Source organism: Dendrobates tinctorius, unplaced genomic scaffold, assembly GCF_039654945.1.
Source record: "Dendrobates tinctorius isolate UK_male_01 unplaced genomic scaffold, ASM3965494v1 ptg000115l, whole genome shotgun sequence".
NCBI classification, from domain to species: domain Eukaryota; kingdom Metazoa; phylum Chordata; class Amphibia; order Anura; family Dendrobatidae; genus Dendrobates; species Dendrobates tinctorius.
In genome coordinates, this window is record NW_027361783.1 from 3,170,296 (window position 1) to 3,194,775 (window position 24,480).

Sequence of the window (24,480 nt, forward strand, 5' to 3'; positions counted from 1 at the left end):
CGACGAGCGACGCGTGAAGCCGGGCGGGAGGACGCAGGATCGCCGCGTCTGACAGGTAAGTAGCGATCCCCGTCCCCTGCGATGTCGCTGGTGAGATCTGCCTGTGTGGCAGCTCACTAGCGACCACCCAGCGATTCACCAGCGATCCTGACGGCGTCATATCGCTGGTCGCGATCGCTGGTGAGTCGCTAGGTCTAACGGTACCCTAACACGCAAAGATTGTATACCAACAGAAAGGAGGGTGGTCAAGGCTTGATTAGCATCCAAGCCACCATCATGGATGAAACAAGGAGTATCCAGGAATATATCAGAAAAATGGCACCAAAAGAGGAGATGCTGAGAGAAAGCCTAAGGGTATGTGCACACATAGTTTTTTGTCTCTGCGGATTTTGTAGAGAAAACTGCAGGAAATCCGCAGGACAAAGTGCTGCGGTTTATCTGCGTTTTTTCTGCGGTTTTACACCTCATAATAGATGAGGTGTAAAACTGCAGCGTTTCTGCACCAAACAATTGACATGCTGCGTTTTGAAAACCGCAGCAAAACCGAGCGGAAAAAAACGCAGCATGTGCACAGCTTTTTTATATTTCCATAGGAAATAAAGGTACTGTACAACGCAGCAGAATCTGCTGCGTTTCTGCAGAGCCAAAAACGCTGTGGAAACGCAGCAGAAACCGCAAAGTGTGCACATACCCTAAGGCTTGTTTTGTGCTTGCCAAAAGACATGTGGGAGACTCCTCAGATGTATGGAGGATGGTGTTGTAGTCAGATAAGACCAAAATTGAACTTTTTGGCCACCAAGGTAAACGCTTTGCCTGGCGCCAAACCACCACAGCTCATCACTCTAAGAACACCATGTGTTTTGGCAGCAGGGACAGGGAAAATGGTCTTTGTTGAGTGGAAGCTGGATGGTGTGAAGTAAAGGGATTGTCTTGACCAAAACCTGTTTCAGTCAGTGATTTGAGACTGGGACGGAGGTTCACCTTCCAACTAGACAATGACCCAAAGCATACTGCTAAAGCAACATTCGAGTGGTTTAAGGGGAAACATTGTTTTGGAGCGGCCTAGTCAAAGCCCAGACTTTAATCCAATTGAGAATCTCTGGTCAGACTTGAAGACTGCTGTTCACCATCTAAGTTGAATATGCTGGAGAAGTACTGCCTTGAGGAATGGGCAAAAATCCCAGTGGCAAGATGTGGAAACCTCAGAGACTTATCCAAAGTGACTTGTAGCTGTAACTGACACAAAAGGAGGTTCCACAAAGTACTGAATTTAGGGAGGTGAATAGTTATGCACACTGAAGTTTTTCAGTTATTTTTGTTTTATTTGTTGTATACTTCACAATAATTACAATAATTCGAGGTAGCAAAACACGGAAAATGCCAGGGGAGGGGGGGACTTTAGTAAACCACTGTATGCATCACTACATACACTTCCAGATCCCATCTCACAGAAGTCATTGAGGGGGTTGGTCAGAGCAAACAGCACTGTGAGATGACATCTGTCTGAAAGGTCCTCTTTAAACTGGGTAGTTTATCAGTGACTGGCTTCAAAGAAAGACTGAGATGGAGGAGGAAATGGGAATCGGATAGACAGTCTGTGTGCTTGGTTGGATTTAAAAATGACAAGTAGTGAAGTAGGGTAATAAACTAAGCTAAAGAGTGTTGATGCTCTTACTAACTGGATTCCAAAGTCTTGTAGCATAAATGGCAGATTAACTCAATGTGCAACATCATAATCTCAAAGAAGCAGCTGAAATGACGAAGCCCAATAATCCAGAGACAATATATCCATTAAGATTACATTTCATGTTATCACCACTTGGGAAATATTACAGTTGATGTGTCACTACAAAGAAAATGTGCAAATATAATGTCACCAGTGAGTCCGGTTCATTAGACACCACTCACAGCACTTCCTGTAAGGTTTCTAGACTTCCTCTATCGTTTAAAAAAAAAAGGGTTTATTTCAAGGAAATATGTAAATAATGTTAATGGTGCGGTTCATCAATATTCAGTTTCATCTCCTCCCTCCCATCCCCAGCACTGTAACTGACAGCCAAGACCTTCCTGATGTCTGGGCAAATCTTCCATAGATATAATGTACACGTACAGTTACCCTAGTCGAACTTTGTTCTTGCAGTTGTTAGAAATTATGACACACTCAACATGTTGCAGGAAGATGGTCACTTTCTTAGTGTAGGCTAAGGAGTCAGCAGCATCCACAAAGTATGTGCAAGGTTTCAACAGCAGGGGCAGCGAGGACGGCAGTGAGAGGAGCTTGTCAATTAGAAAGAACCCATCAGGTTTTTATACCCCACACTAAAGGCCCCTTTACATTTAGCGATGCACCAGCGATCCCGACAACGATACGACCCGGTCAGGATCGCTGGTGCGTCGCTAAATGGTCGCTAGTGATCTGCCACACAAGGCAGATCTCACAGCGATGCAGCAGTGATACAGCGGTCATTACTTACCTTTCAGACGCGGCGATCCTGACGTCCTCCCGTCCGCGTCCACGCGTCGCTCGTCGGCGCCAGCAGGAAGCCCAGCAGGAAGCGCCCGACGAGAAATGGAGCTGCGCGATCAACGACAGACAGCGGGGGAGCCGGTCGGAGGTAAGTATCACACATAGCAATATCGCTGCTGCGTCACCAAATCGGTGATGCTTTAGCGATATTGCTAGCGATATCGCTATGTGTAAAACCCCCTTAATGCCATCTTTGTAAAGACGCTGAAGTGCCAATTACATCAATAGCTTTATTTTAGAAATCTGGGTTTATGGCTTAAAGAAATTTATTGTTAAACTGTCTGCCTCTTTTCCCTATCCCCCATCCACCGCTTGCTTGTCACCGGTCAGTTATTGACAGGTCACTCTTTTAGTGATCTAGTGTGGGATCTAGTGCCAGTGCCTAGCTGTATAATTAGCAGGTCAAGTCAGGCACTAAAGGTACTGTCACACTTAGCGATGTACCAGCGATCCCGACCAGCGATATGACGCCGTCAGGATAACTGGTGCATCGCTAAGTGGTCGCTAGTGAGCTGCCACATAGGCAGACCCCACCAGCGACATCGCTGGGGGCGGGGGGCGCTACTTACCTGTCACACTAGGCGATCCTGCGTCCTCCCGCCCGGCTCCACGCTCTTCTCTCCACAGGAAGCGCAGCAGGAAGCTGACGACTAGAAACAGTCCAGGACGTTCTCGCGCGATCAGCGATAACCAGCGGGGGAGCGGGTCGTAGGTAAGTATCGGACACAGCGATATCGCTAGCAATATCGCTATAACATCACAAGTTATAGCGATATTGCTAGCGATATCGCTTAGTGTGACAGGCCCTTAACAGAAAGTTCACACCGGGCATTTTGTTTCAGCATTTTTCTTCTACAGCAAATCCTGATTTCTTGGTAGGTAAGAAGCTGCAGAAAAAAAAAAAAGCAGGTTTGGCTTGGGTATTTGTTGCGTTTTTTGCAACGGTTTGGGCATGCTAGATTTGTCTCTTGTGCATGCTGATAAAGTTTAGTGCAAAAAAAAATCCTATTTTACAAAATCAAGTTTTAGCAGAAAAAAAACGTAGTAAAACCCGATACCCACGTTTTTGCTCCAAATTTTCACCACTCATTCATGTCAATGGGTGGAAAACAGGAAAGTAGTGACATGCTCTATTGTGAAGAAAAAAAAAAAAAAACATGCAAAGCACAAAATACTGATGACGAAAAAACTATAAGATTTCTGAAAACTCCTAGATGTAGCTAGTACTGTAAAACATACGGCTGAAAATGTGCAAAAAAAACCGCCTAGTGTGAACTTACCCTTAAAGGCTTCTTCACTAGGATGACTGGCACAGGAACAAGCAGTGAAGAAGACAGTCAGTGTCTGGCGGAATGTGGACACTATGTATATTGCATCAGACCCTGACAGGCTGCCTTGTCAGGACCTTGCTGTGCATGCATTTCCTGGGGGAAGCATGGCCTTCCATTGGATCTCTGACAGGGAAGGAAGGTTACTAAAAATAAGAGTCACCTGTCAGTCATAGAAAAGAGTCAGGCAAGGGAATTGGGAAGACAGGCAGTAGAAGTATGATGACCGATTCCCTGTAAGCTAGGTGGGAGCAGATGGTGTACAGCTCGAATACACTTGGGGTGTATAGTACAACTCGTAAAACGCCGAGTGCGCTGAAAGAATTAAAGTATTTCAGTAATCAGAGCTATGTGATCAGTTCCATGATGTATGCAGATCACAGTGTGGCAGATCCTCTTTAAAGGGAATTTGTCACAAGGTATTTGCTACCCCATCTCACAGCATAATAATTTAAAGACAGAGACCCTGATTCCAGTGATGCGTCACTTACTGGGCTGAGGAGTGCAGTTTTGATTAAAAAAAAAATTGCTGTTTTAACAGGAAATTATCACTAGAGGACTAGTAAACCTACTGCCATTTAGTCCTTCTTATTCATGGTCTCTGTATAATGCTGCCCCACCGATTGTCAGGTTTCTGCCTATGCACAGTGCGCACACGAATCCGTCAATCAGTGGTGTATACAGAGCTCAGCATTCAGAGAACTGGTAAATCTGCAGCAGGTTAAACAGTGATTTTATCAAGACTGCAACAAGCAGCGCTGGGAATCAGGGTCTCAGCCCCTACATTGTGCAGCTCAAAATGTCATAAGAAAAATTGGTTAGAGAGTCCCTTCAAGTTTAACCTACATTTGATGGCAAAAACTTCACTGCGGACATTCTGTAGAGTATTATTAGAGACTGAATATTTTTATGCTACTATTTGGTCATCACAGCTGATCACTACAGACATAAATGATAATCGTCATATTTACATCTGTTGTGTCCTTTGGCAATGACAGATCCCTTACTTCTGACTGTTACACCACAAAAGCCTATCAAACAGATGCAGACACTCAACAGGCACGCCGTCACGAACTCCAACTAATCTTACAAGAACTTAACCGTGAAGTCACTAACACATGTGGCTCCTCCATCCAGAATTTTTACACGGGTAGGGGACAACTGTCTAAGGTCAATATTGCTGGACCTAGTGTACCTAGAAACATGAATGTGGACGGGCACGACTAACCAGTATCTAATAGGAATGCAGCCACAATGTACAATTACAGGGACAAAAACTGTGTGTATTACTTTATGTATTTGGGTGTGTGCATAGCGGTTCTTTGAGTGGCCTCTAGATTTGTTGCTGTTCTTTCTAAGAGAACCTTTCACTAGATTCATGCTGCCAGAAACCTGTGCAGCATGAATGAGAGTGTGGCTGGGCGATTGTAACCAGATATGGTTCTCTCTTAAATGCTGCATGGTCCGAAAAGTCGGCTAGGGACCATAGGGAGAGACCTGACTAGTCCACCCTGCAACAAAGGCCTCTCCAGTGGGTGTACATAGGAAAAGACCTCCTAATCAGCTGTGTCGGGGGGCGGTGCAAAATTGGCCAGTCGGCCAGTCTTCCCTAACGTCCTCTTTAATCTGAGATCCAGAAGATCAGAGAAGCAATACTGCTGTGGGAGAATACCTCCACAATGAGACATGTGATCGAACAGATAATAGTCTATATACGTACTTGCCACGTCTCAAGGTACATCCTGAAGAGGTGAATGGGAGATGTTCTAATGCATTGCAGCATTTTAAGAATTCATTCACACGACAATTCCAGCGATAATTGTGCACCGAGCATCACTGATGTATAACACGACAAATATCTGCTTAAAATGCTACTAACCATGTCCGTTGGTGACATGCTTCTGCGTTTTGCCTTTCCGAGGTGTAGAGTGGCATGAGGATGAAGTGTTAGTGGTGGTCATTTTTATGTCCTCAAATTCTGCATCATCATCTTCAACATCTTCTTCATCTTGAGAGCTTCCAAAGTACACCATGCTACTTGGTAACGCAGGAGAACCTAAGGATGAGACAAAAGTGATCATTGCATTTATGTAGCGCACACCCAGTGACATGACACCAGAAACATCTACACAAAGGATTTCCCTCCTAATTACCATGAACGTGTGATACCTCAGTATGGCCATTCATTATTAAGGGATAATTTTTAGGCTGTAATGACGACTGGCTTTTCATGCTTCCCTGCAATTTGCTGCTTCTAGGAAATGGGTTTTATGCTGTTTTAGTCGACGTCCAGAGCCCGTTTTTAGTTAAATAATAATAATAATAATAATAATAATAATAATAATAATAATAATAATAATAATTTGATAGGGCAGCACGGTGGCTCAGTGGATAGCACTGCAGCCTTGCAGAGCTGGAGTCCTGGGTTCGAATCCCACCAAGGACAACATCTGCAAGGAGTTTGTATGTTCTCCCCGTGTTTGCGTGGGTTTCCTCCCACATTCCAAAGACATACTGATAGGGAATTTAGATTGTGAGCCCCGATGGGGACAGTGATGATAATGTGTGTGTAAAGCGCTGCGGAATATGTTAGCGCTATATAAAAAAAAAATAAAGAAAAAGAAAGAAAGATAGTTTAAAAAAAATTTAAAAAAAATCAGTGTCTTATACATAGAAAGAATATCAAGAGGCTGAGACTAGATAAAGACGCCATATAAATAAAAAAAAAATTATTAACTTCTGTAGCTCTGGCATTATTGAAACGATGCCAACTACATTGAATTGTAGCTACTTATGCCGTGGAAAGGAAGGCTAAAGGGATTATCATCACTCTTCATGGATGTTTTGCAAGGAAGATAACAGATCTGTAATTGCCCCTGAATGAGCACACATATGCCTGTTAATTAGGAGAATGAGGATTCATATCCCTGTTGACCCCACTGCACCAAGCTATATTGTACTATGGACTAGTCACACGGACATGCCGAATACCCTACTCTAATGCATGCCATGCATAATAACTTATACTAGGTTAAGTCAATGTTGACTACGGCATTGGATCATTTTCTTTTTTTGTGCCAAGTTTAAAAAAAAAATAAAAAAAAATTAAAGTTGTAATCTGATTATTTGCCATAAGAAGCACGGACACATTGAAGCAAATTTATCAGTATTGTGTAATTTTTAGACTGTGCAAACGTAAAGAACTTTTCTCATCTTCATAAATGGACATAGTCAGATAGTGCAAGCAAAAACAAGATCTTCTGTAATTTACAGATTTTTTAACATTTCCAGCCATTCTTGAGTAATTAAAGGGAATCTGTCATCAAGTTTTAGCTACCCCATCTGAGAGCAGCACAATAAAGGGGCAGAAACCCGAATTCCAGAGATGCAGCGTTTACTGGGCTGTTGTTGCTATTTTGATTAAAAGAAATCACTATTTAGAGATCTACCAGTTCTCTGAATCCAAAGTTTCATGTAACCCCCCCCCCCCACCCACACCCACACCCACACAAACTGACTGGCAGCTTTATACACAGAAAGCTGCCAATCAGTGGTGGGAACCGGGATATACAGATCTCATGAATATGCTTTACTACCTGGTAGGTTTACTAGTCCTCTAGCGATAATCTGCTTTATCAAAGCTGCAGCAAGCAGCTCAGTAACGGACACATCATCTCTGCATTTTACTTCTCTGATTAGGCCTCAAAAACCAAGATAAGGAAGGGAGAGTGAAGCGGCAGCTGATTGGCTGCAGGGCTCATGTGACAATGTCATGTGAACACTGGGAGAGTAGAAGCCGTTATTGCTGAAACAGAACCTGCCCCAGAGGGGAATATAGCAGATTCACATGTAACGCGCCTTGGAATAAATAGTGCTATAATAATAAAATTACTATTTTACATTGATTGCAAAGGGGTTGACTGACTAGTGAACAATAAGACCCACGGACGTACAAAACAGTCTTAATGAATCAGCTCCTATGAGAGTTGTGTGCGAAGGTTTTTACTTTTTTGATGTAACCAATAATAGTTAAAATGCAGCCAATGAACCGGAAAATGTTAAAAGGCATTTATTAGGCGTGTACCAGGTACGTTCATCGTGTTCTTTGCGAACGCCACCACCCATGATGTACGCCAAGCAGTGACTGTACCAGCGAGGATGCTGATAGAAGCTGTTCTTTCTCCATCACAGCTACAAGCACTCCTCGTTCCAGACTAATTTCAGGACATTTTAAGATCTGATGAAATAATTCAAGACTTGGAGCAAGCGGCTGGATTAACTGCAAGCACTGAAGATGCCTGTTGCTTGCCAAAAACCATTTCATTACTTTTCCTCCCCAGCGTTAGCTGGCAGCCAAGCCACCATGTTTACATTAGCAGAACCCATATGTATTCACCCGGGTACATTCTAAAGCGTCATTTCGAAGCACAGGACATTATGGTCTGCGAGTCAAGAAGGCTGAAATATCTCATTCGGGTTAATTACATCAATAAAATTAACATGATGTTTGCAAATTCTTGGTGCCTTCGAGTGTCCGGACACTATTCTCGGTGTGCTGGGTGATGAGCGGAGTCATAAAATTACCATAGCCAGGATATGATCCAAATGACTCCTACGCACATGCACACAGGAATCTCTGGGCTACCTACTTGTTAGGGCAGGCTGGCATTATGATCACTGATTATCTGGTAAGGCAGGACTGAAGCCATACAGCCCTCAGATCAATCAACCGATTCCATCGCATAGGAAACCTTATAATAATATCACGTGGCGCGGATCATTAAAAGAACTGACCATGCCAACTTTAATAGTGAATGGAGGGAAAATGTAATTTTTGGTAAAAGTCTGCAACCTGTGCATACCCTACACATGCAGGCAGTGACACTTGTCATCCAACACCGAGATCTGTATATTTCACATATGTCGCAGCCTGTAAATCATAGCATGGAAAACGGCTAGACACGTCATATGTATCATGCAGCACCAGAAAGGCAACAATCATCTTCTTGTAAAGTTCTTTACCGACCACATGTACTGTGCACTGTAAGGTCTCGTTCTCACTAAGCAACAATCTGTGATATTTATACAGTGATCCCCAACTAAACTCAATGGAGCCTAAAATTAACACATCTGTATGATGAGTCTTGCTACAGATCAATATTAATATATATATATATATATATATATATATATATATATATATATATATATATATAGTGGAAGATTCAGAACAAAGACAGACATACAATTGGGGGTCCTGTGCAATGGCAGTAAGTGGGCACACTGCAGTCCAATAGGTCATCATAATGCACCTTTTGGCACTTGCTGCTTTGTAGGTGGAAATGGGCCCCATTACAGCTCGTTGTATTAATGGTAGGTCCGCCCCTGATGCAGATGATTAAACAGCATGGAGACTAAAGGAGCCCAAATATTGCTCCATATCATGGATCCTCCCAAATTGCATATTGTGTCCTGTTTTGGACACATGTTTTTTGCCTTACATACCATATGATTACAGCATGCGTGTAGCGGCTATGGAGGTTTTCTTCTAGGGGTCAATAGCTCAGAACGTACTGCAATACTGTGGCTCAGTGGTTAGCAGAGTAGCTTTGCAGCACTGGGGTCCTGGGTTCAAATCCCACCATGTGCAAGTAGTTTGTAGGTTAGCAAAAGAAGAAAAAATCCAGCAAAGGGAAGAGATTCATAAATACTTGAAGTTTATTGAAAATAAAATCTACAAATCCATTAAAAACCTGTAAGGTATCGAACTACAGAATCGCATTTCAGATAGTCCTTATTCATTGAGTTTATATATTCACCACACTATGTAGACATACTGATGGGGAATTTAGATTGGGAGTCCCAATGGGGACAGTGATTATGATGTCCATCTCTTCAACCTATCACTAACAACTGGTGTTTTCCTCTTATGCCTGAAACATGCATCAATCACACCCATCCTCAAAAAGCACTCTCTTGACCCATCCTCTGTATCTATCACCCCATATCACTTCTCCCCTATGCCTCAAAACTACTGGAACAACATGTCCATTTCGAACTGTCCTCTCACCTCTCTTCCTGCTTCCTCTTCAACTGCTTACTTTCTGGCTTCCGACAGCTTCACTCCACTGAAACTCCCCTAACAAAACTCACCAATGACCTACTGACTGCCAAAGCCAAACGACACTACTCTGTCCTCTGCCTTTGACACAGTGAACCATTCCCTATTACTACAGACCCTCTCATCTCTTGGTATCACTGACTTGGCCCTATCTTGGATCTCCTCATACCTAACAGACCGGACTTCAGAGTCTCCCACTCACACACCACCTCCTCACCTCACCCCCTATCAGTCGGAGTCCCGCAAGGTTCAGTCCTAGGGCCCCTGCTCTTCTCCATTTACACCTTCGACCTCAGACAGCTCATAGAATCTCACGGCTTTCAGTATCACCTCTATGCTGATGACACACAGATCTACATCTCAGGACCAGATTATCACCTCCCTACTAACCAAAATTCCAGAATGTCTGCCGCTATTTCATCCTTATTCTCCGCTAGATTTCTAAAACTTAACATGGCCAAAACAGAATTCATCATCTTTCCCCCAATCTCACTCGACTCCCCCAACAGACCTATCCATTAAAGTACATGGCTGCTCACTCTCCCCAGTCCCACAAGCTCGCTGCCTAAGAGTAATCCTTGACTCCGATCTCTCCTTCAAACCACATATCCAAGCCCTTTCCACTTCCTGGCGAGTTCAACTCAAAAATATTTCCCAGATCCATATATTCCTCAACTCAGTATCTGCAAAAACTCTTATGCATGCCCTCATCATCTTCCCCCTTGACTACTGCAACCTCCTGCTCTGTGGCCTCCCCTCTAACGCTCTCGCAACCCCTCCAGTCTACTCTAAGTTAAAAACCCTAACCATACAAAGCCATTCACAACCTGTGTACTCCATACATCCGTGACCTAGTCTCCCGGTACTTACCTGCACGCAACCTCCATCCTTCTCTACTCCCCTCTTATCTGTTCTTCCCACAATCGCATACAAGCTTTCTCCCGTGCATCACCCCTACTCTGGAACTCTCTACCCCAACATATCAGACTCTCGCCTACCGTGGAAACCTTAAAAAAAAAAAAACTGAAGACCTACCTCTTCTGACAAGCCTCCAACCTGCAGTAACCACCGATCAACCTAACCGCTGTACGACCAGCTTTACCCTCGCCTATTGTATCCTCACCCATCCCTTGCAGATTGTGAGCCCTGGCGGGTAGAGTCCTTTCTCCTCCTGTACCAGTCATGACTTGTATTGATTAAGATTATTGTACTTGTTTTTTATTATGTATACCCCTTTTCACATGTAAAGCGCCATGGAATAAATGGCGCAATAAATAATAATAATAATAATAAATTATTAAGCACTGTGGCATTAATAGCGTGATATAAGCAAGCATAAATAAGACATGGCACCCAAAGGAACCTTTACAACTTGGTAGAAGTCAACTGCAACATCTCTGACCACTGCTGCACAGGCTGTTGTGTGCATGGGACCTTACATCCAAAAATGATTATCCCACTACATTTATGAAACACATAAAATAAATCTGTTGGTAAAGTAACTAAGATGTGAAGACTTCCATGAAACCCTGATTATTACTATGGCTTGTGTGCACTATACATTTATGCCAAGATGCGATCCCAGAGTTGCCTCTTAATCCATTTCATGCTAGAAGCTTCAGCTAGGTTAGATATAAGAAGTCTACCTTCTGTATCCGAGTTTACAAAACGACCAAAAATTACAACACAACCATTCTCAATGTGTAAATGGCCTGGGCTACACTCACTGAATGAGGTGGAGGTGTTGCACTGACATTGCATCTAAGGATTGTCAATTGGGTTACTTTGCCATGACCTAAAAGGACACAAACTTGTTGGATTTTTGGTTGCATGCGACATTTTCCATGTAGGCTTAAAATTAAATGGGTTGTCCATTTTCAAGAAAGTGGGTCCCAAACTGTAAAGTAACAAGATCAGCAAATAGGGATAATCCCAAGAGTCCATCACCGGTTCCTTCCTGCTGCTCCGGCCAGATGTTTTTATTACAGCAGTGATGTAATGTCAATAGCGCTTGTCACCACTGCAACCAGTCAATGAGCTCCTTGCTCGTGCACCGAAGTTGACAGCACACACGATGCTGAGCTCAGTGACTGGTTGAAGCGGTGACATGCACTGTTGACATTACATCAACGCTGTAGTCAAAACATCGGGACCGGAGCAGCGGCAGGGAGCCGGCGATGGACCCTTGGGATTGTCTTGTTACCTTACTTATTGTACACAGTTTGGGACCCACTTTCTTGAAATTGGACAACGTGACCTCAACTTTCATATGATATATCAGCGATTTGGTTATTTTTTCTACATCCAGACCTCAAGCTACAAGAGTCACGTGACTGCAAGTAGTGCAATTGATGTTTTCGGCAGAGCCTGGAATGAAACGTTGATGTGTAGCTTTAGCCCAACAGCAAAATATTAACAGGCCTAAAAAGTAATGCATCTCATACGACAACAACTCTATGATTTCCAGTTACACAACTATGTTCGATCTGTGATGTTTAACAAAAAAAAAAAAAAATTCAATGCCAAAATCGCAGACAAGTATGTGAGTTGCAATGGCATGCAACTTGCATTGAAGTCAATGACAAGAGACTAGCCGGAAAATTATAAAAATTTGGAAGATCACGATGCCACACTATGGGAAATCATAAGATGTAATGACTCCATCATAATTGTCACGGTGCTGCTCTTGTGCGTCACATGCTGTCATGTAGCCCTAGTCTATATATTCATTTTATAAATAATATGAGAGAATCTTACCTCGAAGACACAAAAATGTAAGGAAATCCTCAGTCTTAGGCTTGCGTTTGGAGAGGTCAGATATTTGAGTAACTGGGGGGGGTAGCAATGGCTCCACAATTTTGATGGGGGTTGTGCTCGGACTGTTTGGCTGGGATTGGGCAAATTTTCTTTGTGCTTGCAGCCTTGGCCTAAAGAACAAAAGACATCAGATCAATATTCAGAGCATTTACCACGAGCACTTCAGAACTAAACATAAAATCACTCATCCAACACTCCTTTTCATCACAGAAAACTGAAACTCGTGGGGTTGTGGGCACAGGATTAGTTACACAATGATACACAGAGCAGTGAATAACTTTTACAATAAGGACTTCATCTGTAACCAGACTGTCATAGTGCTACATTAGCTATGTCGGCACAGAAAATGGCGTTTCTCATACTGCCTGAAGCACATCGTTTTGCAAGTAGGCAGATCCTACAGCTGGAAATGTTCCATATACTTCATTATTAACCTCTTGTGCCCGGTTTAGATAGAGATGGCAGATTCTCAAAGGCATGCCATGCAAATATTTCCAGTAAAGACATGTTCACATGCAGCAGATCGCAACCTCAATCTTCACGATACAGAAACATCTGTATGAATATGGAGACCTGCTATTACGGGTTTACAGTGACAGAGAGGAGCCAGAAGACCGCAGCATTTGATTTCTCCTACTCCTACACTGATTAGAAGCACTTAACCATTATATTAAACTGTGTAAATTTCTTTTAGCAGTGCAGGGGTTAATCTACTCAGTTGAGAGCTCCTGGAAGATTTCCTGTTCAGGCTCTCATCTTTGCAGTTAGCTACTCCCAGCGCCTATATAATTGGGCCCTGGTTAGCACTCATTGTCAGAGGATAGCTTATGCTCAGGGGCGGGCTGGGCCGGGTGGCAGGGAGGCAAATGCCCCTTCGGGCCACTCACCCAGCAGCTGTGCAGGGCCGGCCGCCTGGTGGCTGCACACAGCAAACTGTGCGCGGCCGTGTCTGCTGTGCAGCACAGTACTGTCTGTGTAATGCGGCTGGCAGCAGGGTTTGTGTCTAGATCGGAGTTGATTTCTTTAGGTAATGATGTCACTGAAAGGGGCGGGGCCTCCTTCAGTCCAGTGACGATCCAATAGCAGGAAGTGAAGCTGTGTTGTTTTGGCAAGGCTGCTGGAGAAAGAAGCTGAGGGGCTGGCTGCACCATGGAGCCCTGTGAGGAGAGGACTGAGGGGCTGCAAATGGGAGTGAGGACGCAGAACTTGGTGTGAGGACCCTGAGGATGTATTTTGGAAAGGGGCTGATGCCACTTGAGTGGGCCTGCAAAGGGAAGATTGTGATGAGGTGCTGTGTGGGGAATGGGGGGGATGATGAGGGGCTTTGTGGGGAGAAAGGCGGGGTGATGAGGGGCTGTGTGTGCTGAGAAGGGATGATGAGGGGCTGTGGGGAGATGAGGGGCGGCTGTCGAGAAGGGATGATGAGTGGCTGTGGCGAGATGAGGGGCTGTGGTAAGATGATAAGGGGCCGTGGGGAGAAGGGGGATGATGAGGGGCTGTGGGAAGAAGGGATGATGAGGGGCTGTGGCAAGATAAGGGGCTGTGAGGAGAAGGGGGGGATAAGGGGCTGTGGGGAGAAGGGGATGACGAGGGGCTGTGGGGAGAAGGGGATGTGTTGTGAGTTCATTTTTCCCTTCACCAGTGAGGTCTGATGAACTCCCTCTTCTGGCGAAGGAAGGTAGTGAGGCTGATTACCAAACAGCTGAGCAGGTAGATGATGACTGGGTCACAGGAACTGATGACTGGATATAAGGCAGCTGACGCCTTGCTGCTTGGCTGGTGATTTTCCTGCTGGATTCTTGGAGACCAGTCTGATTTCTGCTTCTCAAAGCTAAGTTTTGCTCTGCTTTTTGTACACTTTAGTTCTGGTTTTGTTTGCCTTGTTTTTTGGAGTTCAGCCATCCCCGGCCAGGGGTGAGCTGAATTCCATTTTTGTCTCTGATCTGTTGATCTCTGGCTCTGTCTTCAGAATATACCCGAGTGCTGATATAGTCTTTTTGAAGCCTAGCGACTTCAGGGCCTGTTTTTCCTATCAGTCTGTTGGTTCATTTTTGGATAGGGTTTTTGCGGATTGCAGACAGCAGCTTTTCTATCCTGTCCTATTTAGTTAGCTTGGGCCCCATCATTTTCTCAACCTATCTTTCTATCTGTGTTAGTGTTTTTCATCTTGCTTCACAGTCATTATATGTTGGGGGCTGCCTATTGCTTTGGGGTCTGCTCTGGGGCAGTTTAGATTTCCCCTTTCTGTCTTTAGGCTAATTTAGTTCTCCGGCTGTGATCGAGGGGTCTGGGGCACCGTAGGAACCCCCCACGGCTGCTGCTAGTTGTTGTGGATAAGTTCAGGGGTCTGCAATCCGATAGCTGCCAACTTCTCTGGTTTTCTGGACTTAGCTATTATTTGTTTTTTCCCTCCTTCGGTGACTCATCCATAACAGAATCACCAGCCATACCGCAGATCTTAGGTTACTCAATAGCAGGAAAGAATTGTCAAAAAAAAAAAAAAAAAAAAGCGTCAGAATTTCTGTGTGTATATTTTTTCCTCTATATCTCTGAGGCCGTATGGGGAATTTTTTCTCTCAATGGAGATGAAGCAATTGTCTGATCGTGTGGAGCAGCTCGCTGCGGAAGTGCGGGGAATTTCCGCCTATCTTACTCATTCACATGCTGCTGAATCAAAGATCCCTACTCCTGATGTGTTTTTTGGGGATCGGTCTACATTTTTGAATTTCAAGAATAATTGTAAATTATTTTTTGCCTTGAAGCCTAACCCGTCGGGGAGCTCCGCGCAGCGGGTTAAAATTGTCATCTCTTTGCTGCGCGGCAATCCCCTGGATTGGGCGTTTTCTTTGAAACCTGATGATCCTATTCTAAATAATGTGGATGCATTTTTTCAAGCCTTGGGGTTGTTGTATGATGAACCTAATGCTATTGATCAGGCTGAAAAGGCCCTGTTGGCATTGAGCCAAGGTCGGGATTCTGCAGAGTTGTACTGTCAAAAATTCTGAAAGTGGGCGGTCCTTACTACCTGGAATGATAATGCCTTGGCAGCTCTCTTTCGGAAAGGTTTGTCAGAAACCGTAAAAGATACTATGGTGGGATTTCCTGTTCCCTCTGGTCTTGACGATTCTATGTCATTAGCCATTCAGGTTGATCGGCGTTTGAGTGAACGCAAGACCGCACGAGAGGTGTTGCCACATGTTGAACAAATGTCTGAACCTATGCAATGTGATAGAGTTTTGTCCAGGGCGCAACGTCAGGAGTTCCGAAGGCATAATAAGCTGTGTTTTTTTTGTGGAGATGCCTCGCATATTATTTCTGTCTGCCCTAAACGAGAGAAACGTTGTGCTCACACGTTTTCTGTGGGTGGTGTTCAACCTAAGTTTCTTCTGGCAATTACTCTGATCTGCTCCCTGTCCACATTTTCCGCCAAGGCTTTTGTGGATTCGGGAGCAGCTCTAAACCTGATGGACTTGGATTTTGCTAAATGTTGTGGATTTCCTATGACGCCTTTGCGGACACCTATCCCTTTGAGGGGTATTGATGCGACTCCTTTGGCGAAAAATAAACCTCAGTTTTGGACCCAGGTGGTAATGGGGGTCGGTCGCCCCAGACCATCAAGAAAATTGCAGATTTTTGGTGTTGCATAATTTGCATGATACCATTGTTCTGGGGTTTCTCTGGTTGCAAATCCATAATCCAGTTTTGGATTGGAAATCTGTCTGTGGTGAGTTGGGGTTGTCGGTGTGCCCTTAGTGATGCTCCTTCTTTTCTCCACCTCTCCCCAGTCGCATGATGTTCCTGACTATTTGGCTGACTTTTATGATGTATTTAGTGAGAATGAGTCTGCGTCTTTGCCTCCTCATAGGAGTTATGACTGTGCAATTGAGCTGAGCCCGGGGTGTAAATTTCCCAAGGGTTGGCTTTTCAATTTATATGTACCCGAGCACGAGGCTATGCGATCCTATATTAAGGAGTCGTTGGAGAAGTGTCATATTAGACCATCCTCTTCACCCTTAGGTGCTAGGGTTTTTTTCGTGGCTAAAAAAGATGGTTCAATTAAGGCCTTGTATTGACTATCGTGCCCTCAACAAAATTACTGTTAAATATCAGTATCCGCTACCCCTGATTTCTGATCTATTCTCCAGAGTTAAAGGTGCTTGCTGGTTTACCAAGCTTGACCTTAGGGGGGCGTATAATCTTATTCGCATTAAGCATGGGGATGAATAGAAGACAGCGTTTAATACTCCGGAGGGACATTTTTAGCACATGGTGATGCCTTTTGGGCTCACTAATGACCCTTCTGTCTTCCAATCCTTCATGAACGATATTTCAAGACAAGACTTTGTGGATAAATTTTTGATTATCTATCTGGATGATATTTTGATCTTTTCCAAGGATTGGGACTCTCATGTGGAACATGTTCGGACTGTGTTCCGGATTTTGAGGGAGAATTCCCTGTATGTCAAGGGATCGAAATGCCTTTTTGGGGTACAGAGGATTTCATTTTTGGGACTCATTTTGTCTCCGTCAACTATTGAAATGGACCCGGCCAAGGTACAGGCCATTTATGATTGGGTTCAGCCCACTTCTTTGAAGGCCCTCCAGAAGTTTTTGGGTTTTGCTAATTTGTAATCGGAAATTTATAGCTAATTTTTCTGGTATTGCCAAGCCATTGACTGATTTGACTAAGAAGGGTGCTGATGTGCTGAATTGGTCTCCGGAGGCTGTTTCTTCCTTCCTGATTCACTTCTGCTCCGGTTCTGCGGCAACCTGATGTCTCACTCCCGTTTCAGGTAGAGGTGGATGCCTCTGAGATTGGTGCAGGAGCTGTTTTGTCCCAAAAAGATCCTGTGACATCTAAAATGAATCCCTGTGCTTTCTTTTCCCGAAAGTTCTCCCCATCCCAACGTAACTATGATGTGGGGAATCGGGAACTGTTGGTCATGAAATGGGCATTTGAGGAGTTGGTCATGAAATGGGCATTTGAGGAGTGGAGACATTGGTTGGAGGGAGCTAAACACCAGGTCGTGGTCCTTACTGACCACAAGAATTTGATTTACCTGGAGTCGGCCAAACGCTTGAATCCTAGACAGGCTAGGTGGGCCTTGTTTTTCACACGTTTTGATTTTGTGGTCTCTTTTCTTCCTGGCACTAAGAATGTCAAGGCAGACGCCCTCTCTAGGAGTTTCTTTGCTGATTCTCCTGTTGTGACTAAGCCTGATACCATCTTAGGCGAGGGGGTAGTTCTTTCTGCCATCTCGCCCGATTTGAGACGTGCTCTGGAAGAGTTTCAGGAGGACAAACCTGAGCGTTGTCCCAGTGGAAAGTTGTATGTTCCTGACCAGTGGAGGAAGAGAGTGATGTCTGAATTTCATTGCTCTGCATTGGCTGGTCATCCAGGTATTTTTGGTACTAGAGATCTGGTGAGTCGGTCTTTTTTGGTGGCATGCCTTGTCTCGTGATGTCAGGAATTTTGTGCAGTCCTGTGGGACTTGCTCCCGGTCTAAACCTTGTTCTCGCTCTAGTGGGTTGTTGATGCCTTTGCCAGTGCCCAAGAGGCCATGGACCCATATTTCAATGGATTTTATATCGGATATGCCTGTCTCTCAGAGAATGACTGTTATTTGCGTGATTTGTGATAGATTCTCTAAGATGGTCCATCTTGTACCACTCCCTAAGTTGCCATCTTCCTCTGAGTTGGTGCCCTTGTTTTTGCAACAGGTAGTTCGCTTGCACAGGATTCCTGAGAACATTGTGTCTGACAGAGGAGATCAGTTTGTGTCTAGATTTTGGAGGACTTTCTGTTCCAAGCTGGGAATTTAGTTGTCCTTCTCCTCTGCATTTCACCCTCAGACCAACGGGCAGACGGAGAGAACAAACCAGACCTTGGAGTCGTATTTGAGATGTTTTATTTCGGCTGATCAGGATGATTGGGTTTCACTTTTGCCCTTGGCTGAATTTTCTTTAAATAATAGAGATAGTTCTGCCACTTTGATGTCACCTTTTTTTTGGAACTTTGGGTTTCATCCTCGATTTTCTTCAGGGCAGGTGGAGCCTTCTGCCTGCCCAGGTGTTGACACTGTGGTGGAGAGAATGCACCAGATCTGGGACCAAGTGGTGGATAAGTTATCTCTCTCCCAGGAAAAGGCCCAGCGGTTTTCCAATCGACATAGGACCATTGGTCCCGAGTTTAAGATTGGTGATATGGTGTGGTTATCATCAAAAAATATTGCTATGAAGGTGGCTTCTACTAAGTTTAAGCCTAGATTTATTGGACCTTACAAGATTTTGGAGATTATTAATCCGGTCTCTTTTCGGTTGGCTCCTCCTGTCACATTTAAGATTCATAATGTGTTCCATAAGTCCTTGTTGAACCAGTAGTTCCTGGGGTGGCACCTCCTGACCCTGTATTGGTTGAAGGTAACATGGAGTATGAGGTAGAGAAGATACTGGATTCTCGTCTGGCTAGACGGAGACTCCAGTATTTGGTTAAGTGGAAGGGTTATGGTCAGGAGGATAATTCCTGGGTCTCTGCCTCTGATATTCATGACGAAAGATTGGTGCGTGCCTTTCATCGGGCTCACCCTGATCGCCCTGGTGGCATGGATGAGGGTTCGGTGACCCCTCCTCAAGGGGGAGGTACTGTTGTGAGTTCATTTTTCCCTTCACCATTGAGGTCTGATGAACTCCCTCTTCTGGCGAAGGAAGGTAGTGAGGCTGATTACCAAACAGCTGAGCAGGTAGATGATGACTGGGTCACAGGAACTGATGACTGGATATAAGGCAGCCGACGCCCTGCTGCTTGGCTGGTGATTTTCCTGCTGGATTCTTGGAGACCAGTCTGATTTCTGCTTCTCAAAGCTAAGTTTTGCTCTGCCTTTTGTACACTTTAGCTCTGGTTTTGTTTGCCTTGTTTTTTGGAGTTCAGCCATCCCCGGCCGGGGGTGAGCTGAATTCCATTTTTGTCTCTGATCTGTTGATCTCTGGCTCTGTCTTCAGAATATACCCGAGTGCTGATATAGTCTTTTTGAAGCCTAGCGACTTCAGGGCCTGTTTTTCCTATCAGTCTGTTGGTTCATTTTTGGATAGGGTTTTTGCGGATTGCAGACAGCAGCTTTTCTATCCTGTCCTATTTAGTTAGCTTGGGCCCCATCATTTTCTCAACCTATCTTTCTATCTGTGTTAGTGTTTTTCATCTTGCTTCACAGTCATTATATGTTGGGGGCTGCCTATTGCTTTGGGGCTTGCTCTGGGGCAGTTTAGATTTCCCCTTTCTGTCTTTAGGCTAATTTAGTTCTCCGGCTGTGATCGAGGGGTCTGTGGCACCGTAGGAACCCCCCACGGCTTCTGCTAGTTGTTGTGGATAGGTTCAGGGGTCTGCAATCCGATAGCTGCCAACTTCTCTGGTTTTCTGGACTTAGCTATTATTTTTGTTTTTTCCTCCTTCGGTGACTCATCCATAACAGGGATGATAAGGGGCTGTGGGGAGAAGGGGGGATGACGAGGGGCTGTGGGGAGAAAGGGGGATGATGAGGGGCTGTGGGGAGAAAGGGGGATGATGAGGGGCTGTGGGGAGAAAGGGGGATGATGAGGGGCTGTGGGGAGAAGGGGATGAAGAGGGGAATGATAAGGGGATGAAGAGGGGAATGATAAGGGGATGAAGAGGGGAATGATAAGGGGCTGTGGGGAAAAGGGGGATAAGGGGCTGTGGGGAAAAGGGGGATAAGGGGCTGTGGTGAGAAGGGGGGACGATAAGGGGCTGTGGGGAGAAGGGAGGATGATGAGGGGCTGTGGGGAGAAGGGGGGGATGATGAGGGGTTGTGTGCTGAGAACGCATGATAAGGGGCTGTGGGGAGAAGGGGGATGATAAGGGGCTGTGGGGAGATGAGAGGCTGTGGGGAGAAGGGGGGATGATAAGGGGCTGTGGGGAGATGAGAGGCTGTGGGGAGAAGGGGGGATAAGGGGCTGTGGGGAGATGAGAGGCTGTGGGGAGAAGGGGGGATAAGGGGCTGTGGGGAGAAGGTGATGATATGGGGCTGTGGGGAGATGAAGGGCTGTGGCGAGATAAGGGACTGGGGAAAAGGGGGATGATGAGGGGCTGTGGGGAGATGAGGGGCTGTGGCAAGATAAGGGGCTGTGGGGAGAAGGGGGATAAGGGGCTGTGGGGAGATGAGGGGCTGTGGGGAGAAGGGGGGATAAGGGGCTGTGGGGAGATGAGGGGCTGTGGCAAGATAAGGGGCTGTGGGGAGAAGGGGGGGATAAGGGGCTGTGGGGAGAAGGGGGGATAAGGGGCTGTGGGGAGAAGGGGGGATGATGACATGCTGTGGGGAGATGAGGGGCTGTGGCGAGATGAGGGACTGGGGAGAAGGGGGTTGATGAGGGGCTGTGGCAAGAAAAGGGGCTGTGAGGAGAAGGGGGGTTGATAAGGGGCTGTGAGGAGAAGGGGGGTTGATAAGGGGCTGTGGGGAGAAGGGGGGGATGATGAGGGGCTGTGGGGAGAAGGGCAGCTGTGGAGAGATGATAAGGGGTTGTGGGGAGAAGGGGGGATGATAAGGGGCTGTGGGGAGAAAGGGGGGATGATAAGGGGCTCTGGGGAGAAAGGGGGATGATGAGGGGCAGTGGGGAGAAGGGGGGATGATGAGGGGCAGTGGGGAGAAGGGGGATGATGAGGGGCTGTGGGGAGAAGGGGGATGATGAGGGGCTGTGGGGAGAAGGGCGGCTGTGGCGAGATAAGGGGTTGTGGGGAGAAGGGGGGATGAAAGGGGCTCTGGGGAGAAAGGGGAATGATGAGGGGCAGTGGGGAGAAGGGGAATGATGAGGGGCAGTGGGGAGAAGGGGGATGATGAGGGGCAGTGGGGAGAAGGGGGATGATTAGGGGCAGTGGGGAGAAGGGGGATGATTAGGGGCAGTGGGGAGAAGGGGGATGATTAGGGACAGTGGGGAGAAGGGGGATGATTAGGGACAGTGGGGAGAAGGGGGATGATTAGGGACAGTGGGGAGAAGGGGGATGATGAGGGGCAGTGGGGAGAAGGGGGATGATGAGGGGCAGTGGGGAGAAGGGGGATGATGAGGGGCAGTGGGGAGAAGGGGGATGTGAATGATGAGGGGCTGTGTGAGGAATTGGGGGTGATGCGAGGCTGAGGGGAATTGGGGGTGATGAGGGGCTGTGTGGGGAGAAGGGATGATTGGGGCTGTGTGGGGAATGGTGGGTGATGAGGGGCTGTGTGGGGAATGGGGGAATGATGAAGGGCTATGTGAGGAATTGGGGGATGAAGAGGGGCTGTGTGGGGAATCGGTGATAAGGGACTGTGTGGGGAATGGGGGGTGATCAGGGGCTGTGTGAATCATAGAATCATAGAATCGTAGAGTTGGAAGGGACCTCCTGGGCCATCTGGTCCAACCCCCTGCTCAAAGCAGGATTCGCTAAATCATCCCAGTCAGATGTCTGTCCAGCCTCTGTTTGAAGACTTCCATTGAAGGAGAACTCACCACTTCTCGTGGCAGCCTGTTCCACTCATTGATCACTCTAACTGTCAAAAAGTTTTTTCTAATATCTAATCTGTGTCTCTTCCCATTCAGTTTCATCCCATTGCTTCTAGTCTTTCCTTGTGCAAATGAGAATAAAGTTGATCCTTCTACAATGTGACAGCCCTTTAGATATTTGTAGACAGCTATTAAGTCTCCTCTCAGTCTTCTCTTTTGCAAACTAAACATTCCCAAATCCTGCAACCTTTCCTTATAAGACAGGGTTTGCAGACCGGTCACCATTCTGGTCGCTCTTTTCTGAACTTGCTCCAGTTTGTTGATGTCTTTTTTAAAATGTGGTGCCCAAAACTGGACACAATATTCCAGATGAGGTCTGACCAAAGAGGAGTAGAGGGAAATAATGACTTCACGTGATCTAGACTGTATGCTTCTGTTAATACATCCTAGAATTGCATTTGCCTTTTTTGCTGCTGCATCACACTGTTGACTCATATTCAGTCTGTGATCTATTAGTATACCCAAGTCTTTTTCACATGTGCTGTCACTTAGCCCTATTCCTCCCATTCTATATATGCTTTTTTCATTTTTATTGCCCAGATGTAGTACTTTGCATTTCTCCCTGTTAAAAACCATTCTGTTAGTTGCTGCCCACTTCTCCAGTTTAAATCTTTTTGAATCCTCTCTCTCTCTTCTCTAGTATTAGCTATCCCTCCTAGCTTTGTGTCATCAGCAAATTTAATCAGTTTACCCTCAATTCCTTCATCTAAATCGTTGATAAAGATGTTGAACAATACAGGGCCCAGGACAGAGCCCTGTGGTACCCCACTTGAGACATTCTTCCAACTGGATGTGCAGCCATTTACGACCACTCTTTGGGTCCGATCACTAAGCCAGTTATGAATCCACCTAACAGTTGCCTTGTCCATTCCATACTTAGTCATTTTTTCAATAAGGATTGTATGAGAGACTTTGTCAAATGCTTTGCTGAAGTCAAGATATACTATATCTACAGCATTTCCTTGATCCACCCAATCAGTGATACTGTCATAGAAGGAAATTAAGTTAGTCTGACATGACTTATTAGTTAGAAACCCATGCTGACTCTGTTTAATCACTTCATTCTTATCCAGGTATTGACATACATGTTGTTTAATAATTTGTTCAAAGATCTTTCCTGGTATAGAAGTCAGACTCACCGGCCTATAGTTGCCTGGGTCCACCTTCTTCCCCTTTTTGAAGATAGGAACAACATTTGCTCTTCTCCAGTCTTCTGGCACTTCTCCTGTTCTCCAAGAATTTTCAAAGATTATGGAGAGGGGTTCAAAAATTTCTTCTGCTATCTCCTTCAGTACTCTGGGGTGTAATTCATCTGGACCTGGAGACTTGAATTCATTTAGGTTAGCTAAGTGTTTCCTCACTATCTTTCTGTTTATAGATATCCTGGATTCTTCTATTCCCTTAATAGGACAGTGAATAACAGTTGATGTTGCATTTCCTTTCTGAGAGAAAACAGATGCAAAATAGGAATTTAAAAGTTCAGCATTCTCAACATCCTGTCTTACCATTTCATCATTTTCATCCTGTAAAAATCCTATAGCATCTTTGACTTTTCTTTTACTTTTGACATATCCCCAAAATCCTTTATTATTGCTTTTGACATCTCTTGCGAGCCTCAGTTCATTTTCAGCTTTAGCTAATCTGATTTGTGCCCTGCAGGTTCTGCAGACAGCATTATATTCTTCTTTAGATATGCCTCCCTCTTTCCATTTTATAAACATTTTTTTCTTCCTTTTTAGCATGTGCTTAAGTTCTGTGTTCATCCATCCTGGTTTCCTTAAATGCTTCCTATTCTTCCCTCTTTTCGGAATTGTTAACAACTGTGCTTTGAGAATTTCATTTTTCAAGATTTCCCATCCTTCCTGGACATTTTTGTCTTTAAGGATATCCAGCCATTGGATCCCTCCAATTCTCTTTCTGAATCCCTTAAAATCTGCCTTTCTGAAATCTAACCTTGACGTCTGAGTCTTCACAGGTCTTCCACCTCTAGTAATCCAAAATTCTAAAATAGCATGGTCGCTACCTCCTAGGGTCCCAGCCACTTTTACCTCCTCAACCATTTCCTCCCTGTTTATAAGGATTAGATCCAAGGTAGCAGTTCCCCTTGTTTTCTCCCTTACCTTTTGGAAGATAAAGTTGTCAGC

The 24,480-nt window shown here is 45.2% G+C and overlaps 1 protein-coding gene across 1 annotated transcript in view; it reads right to left on the minus strand.

Annotated features, from left to right (window-relative positions):
* The window catches only part of JARID2 (jumonji and AT-rich interaction domain containing 2), a 192,560-nt gene that overhangs the window by 63,934 nt on the left and 104,146 nt on the right, over positions 1-24,480 (minus strand). Inside the window, exons 4-5 of the mRNA XM_073589950.1 lie at positions 12,734-12,903; positions 5,735-5,911 (exon numbers count right to left, since the gene is read on the minus strand). Of these exons, the coding sequence (XP_073446051.1) occupies positions 5,735-5,911; positions 12,734-12,903 (347 nt within the window). The remainder of the gene's footprint in view (positions 1-5,734; positions 5,912-12,733; positions 12,904-24,480) is intronic.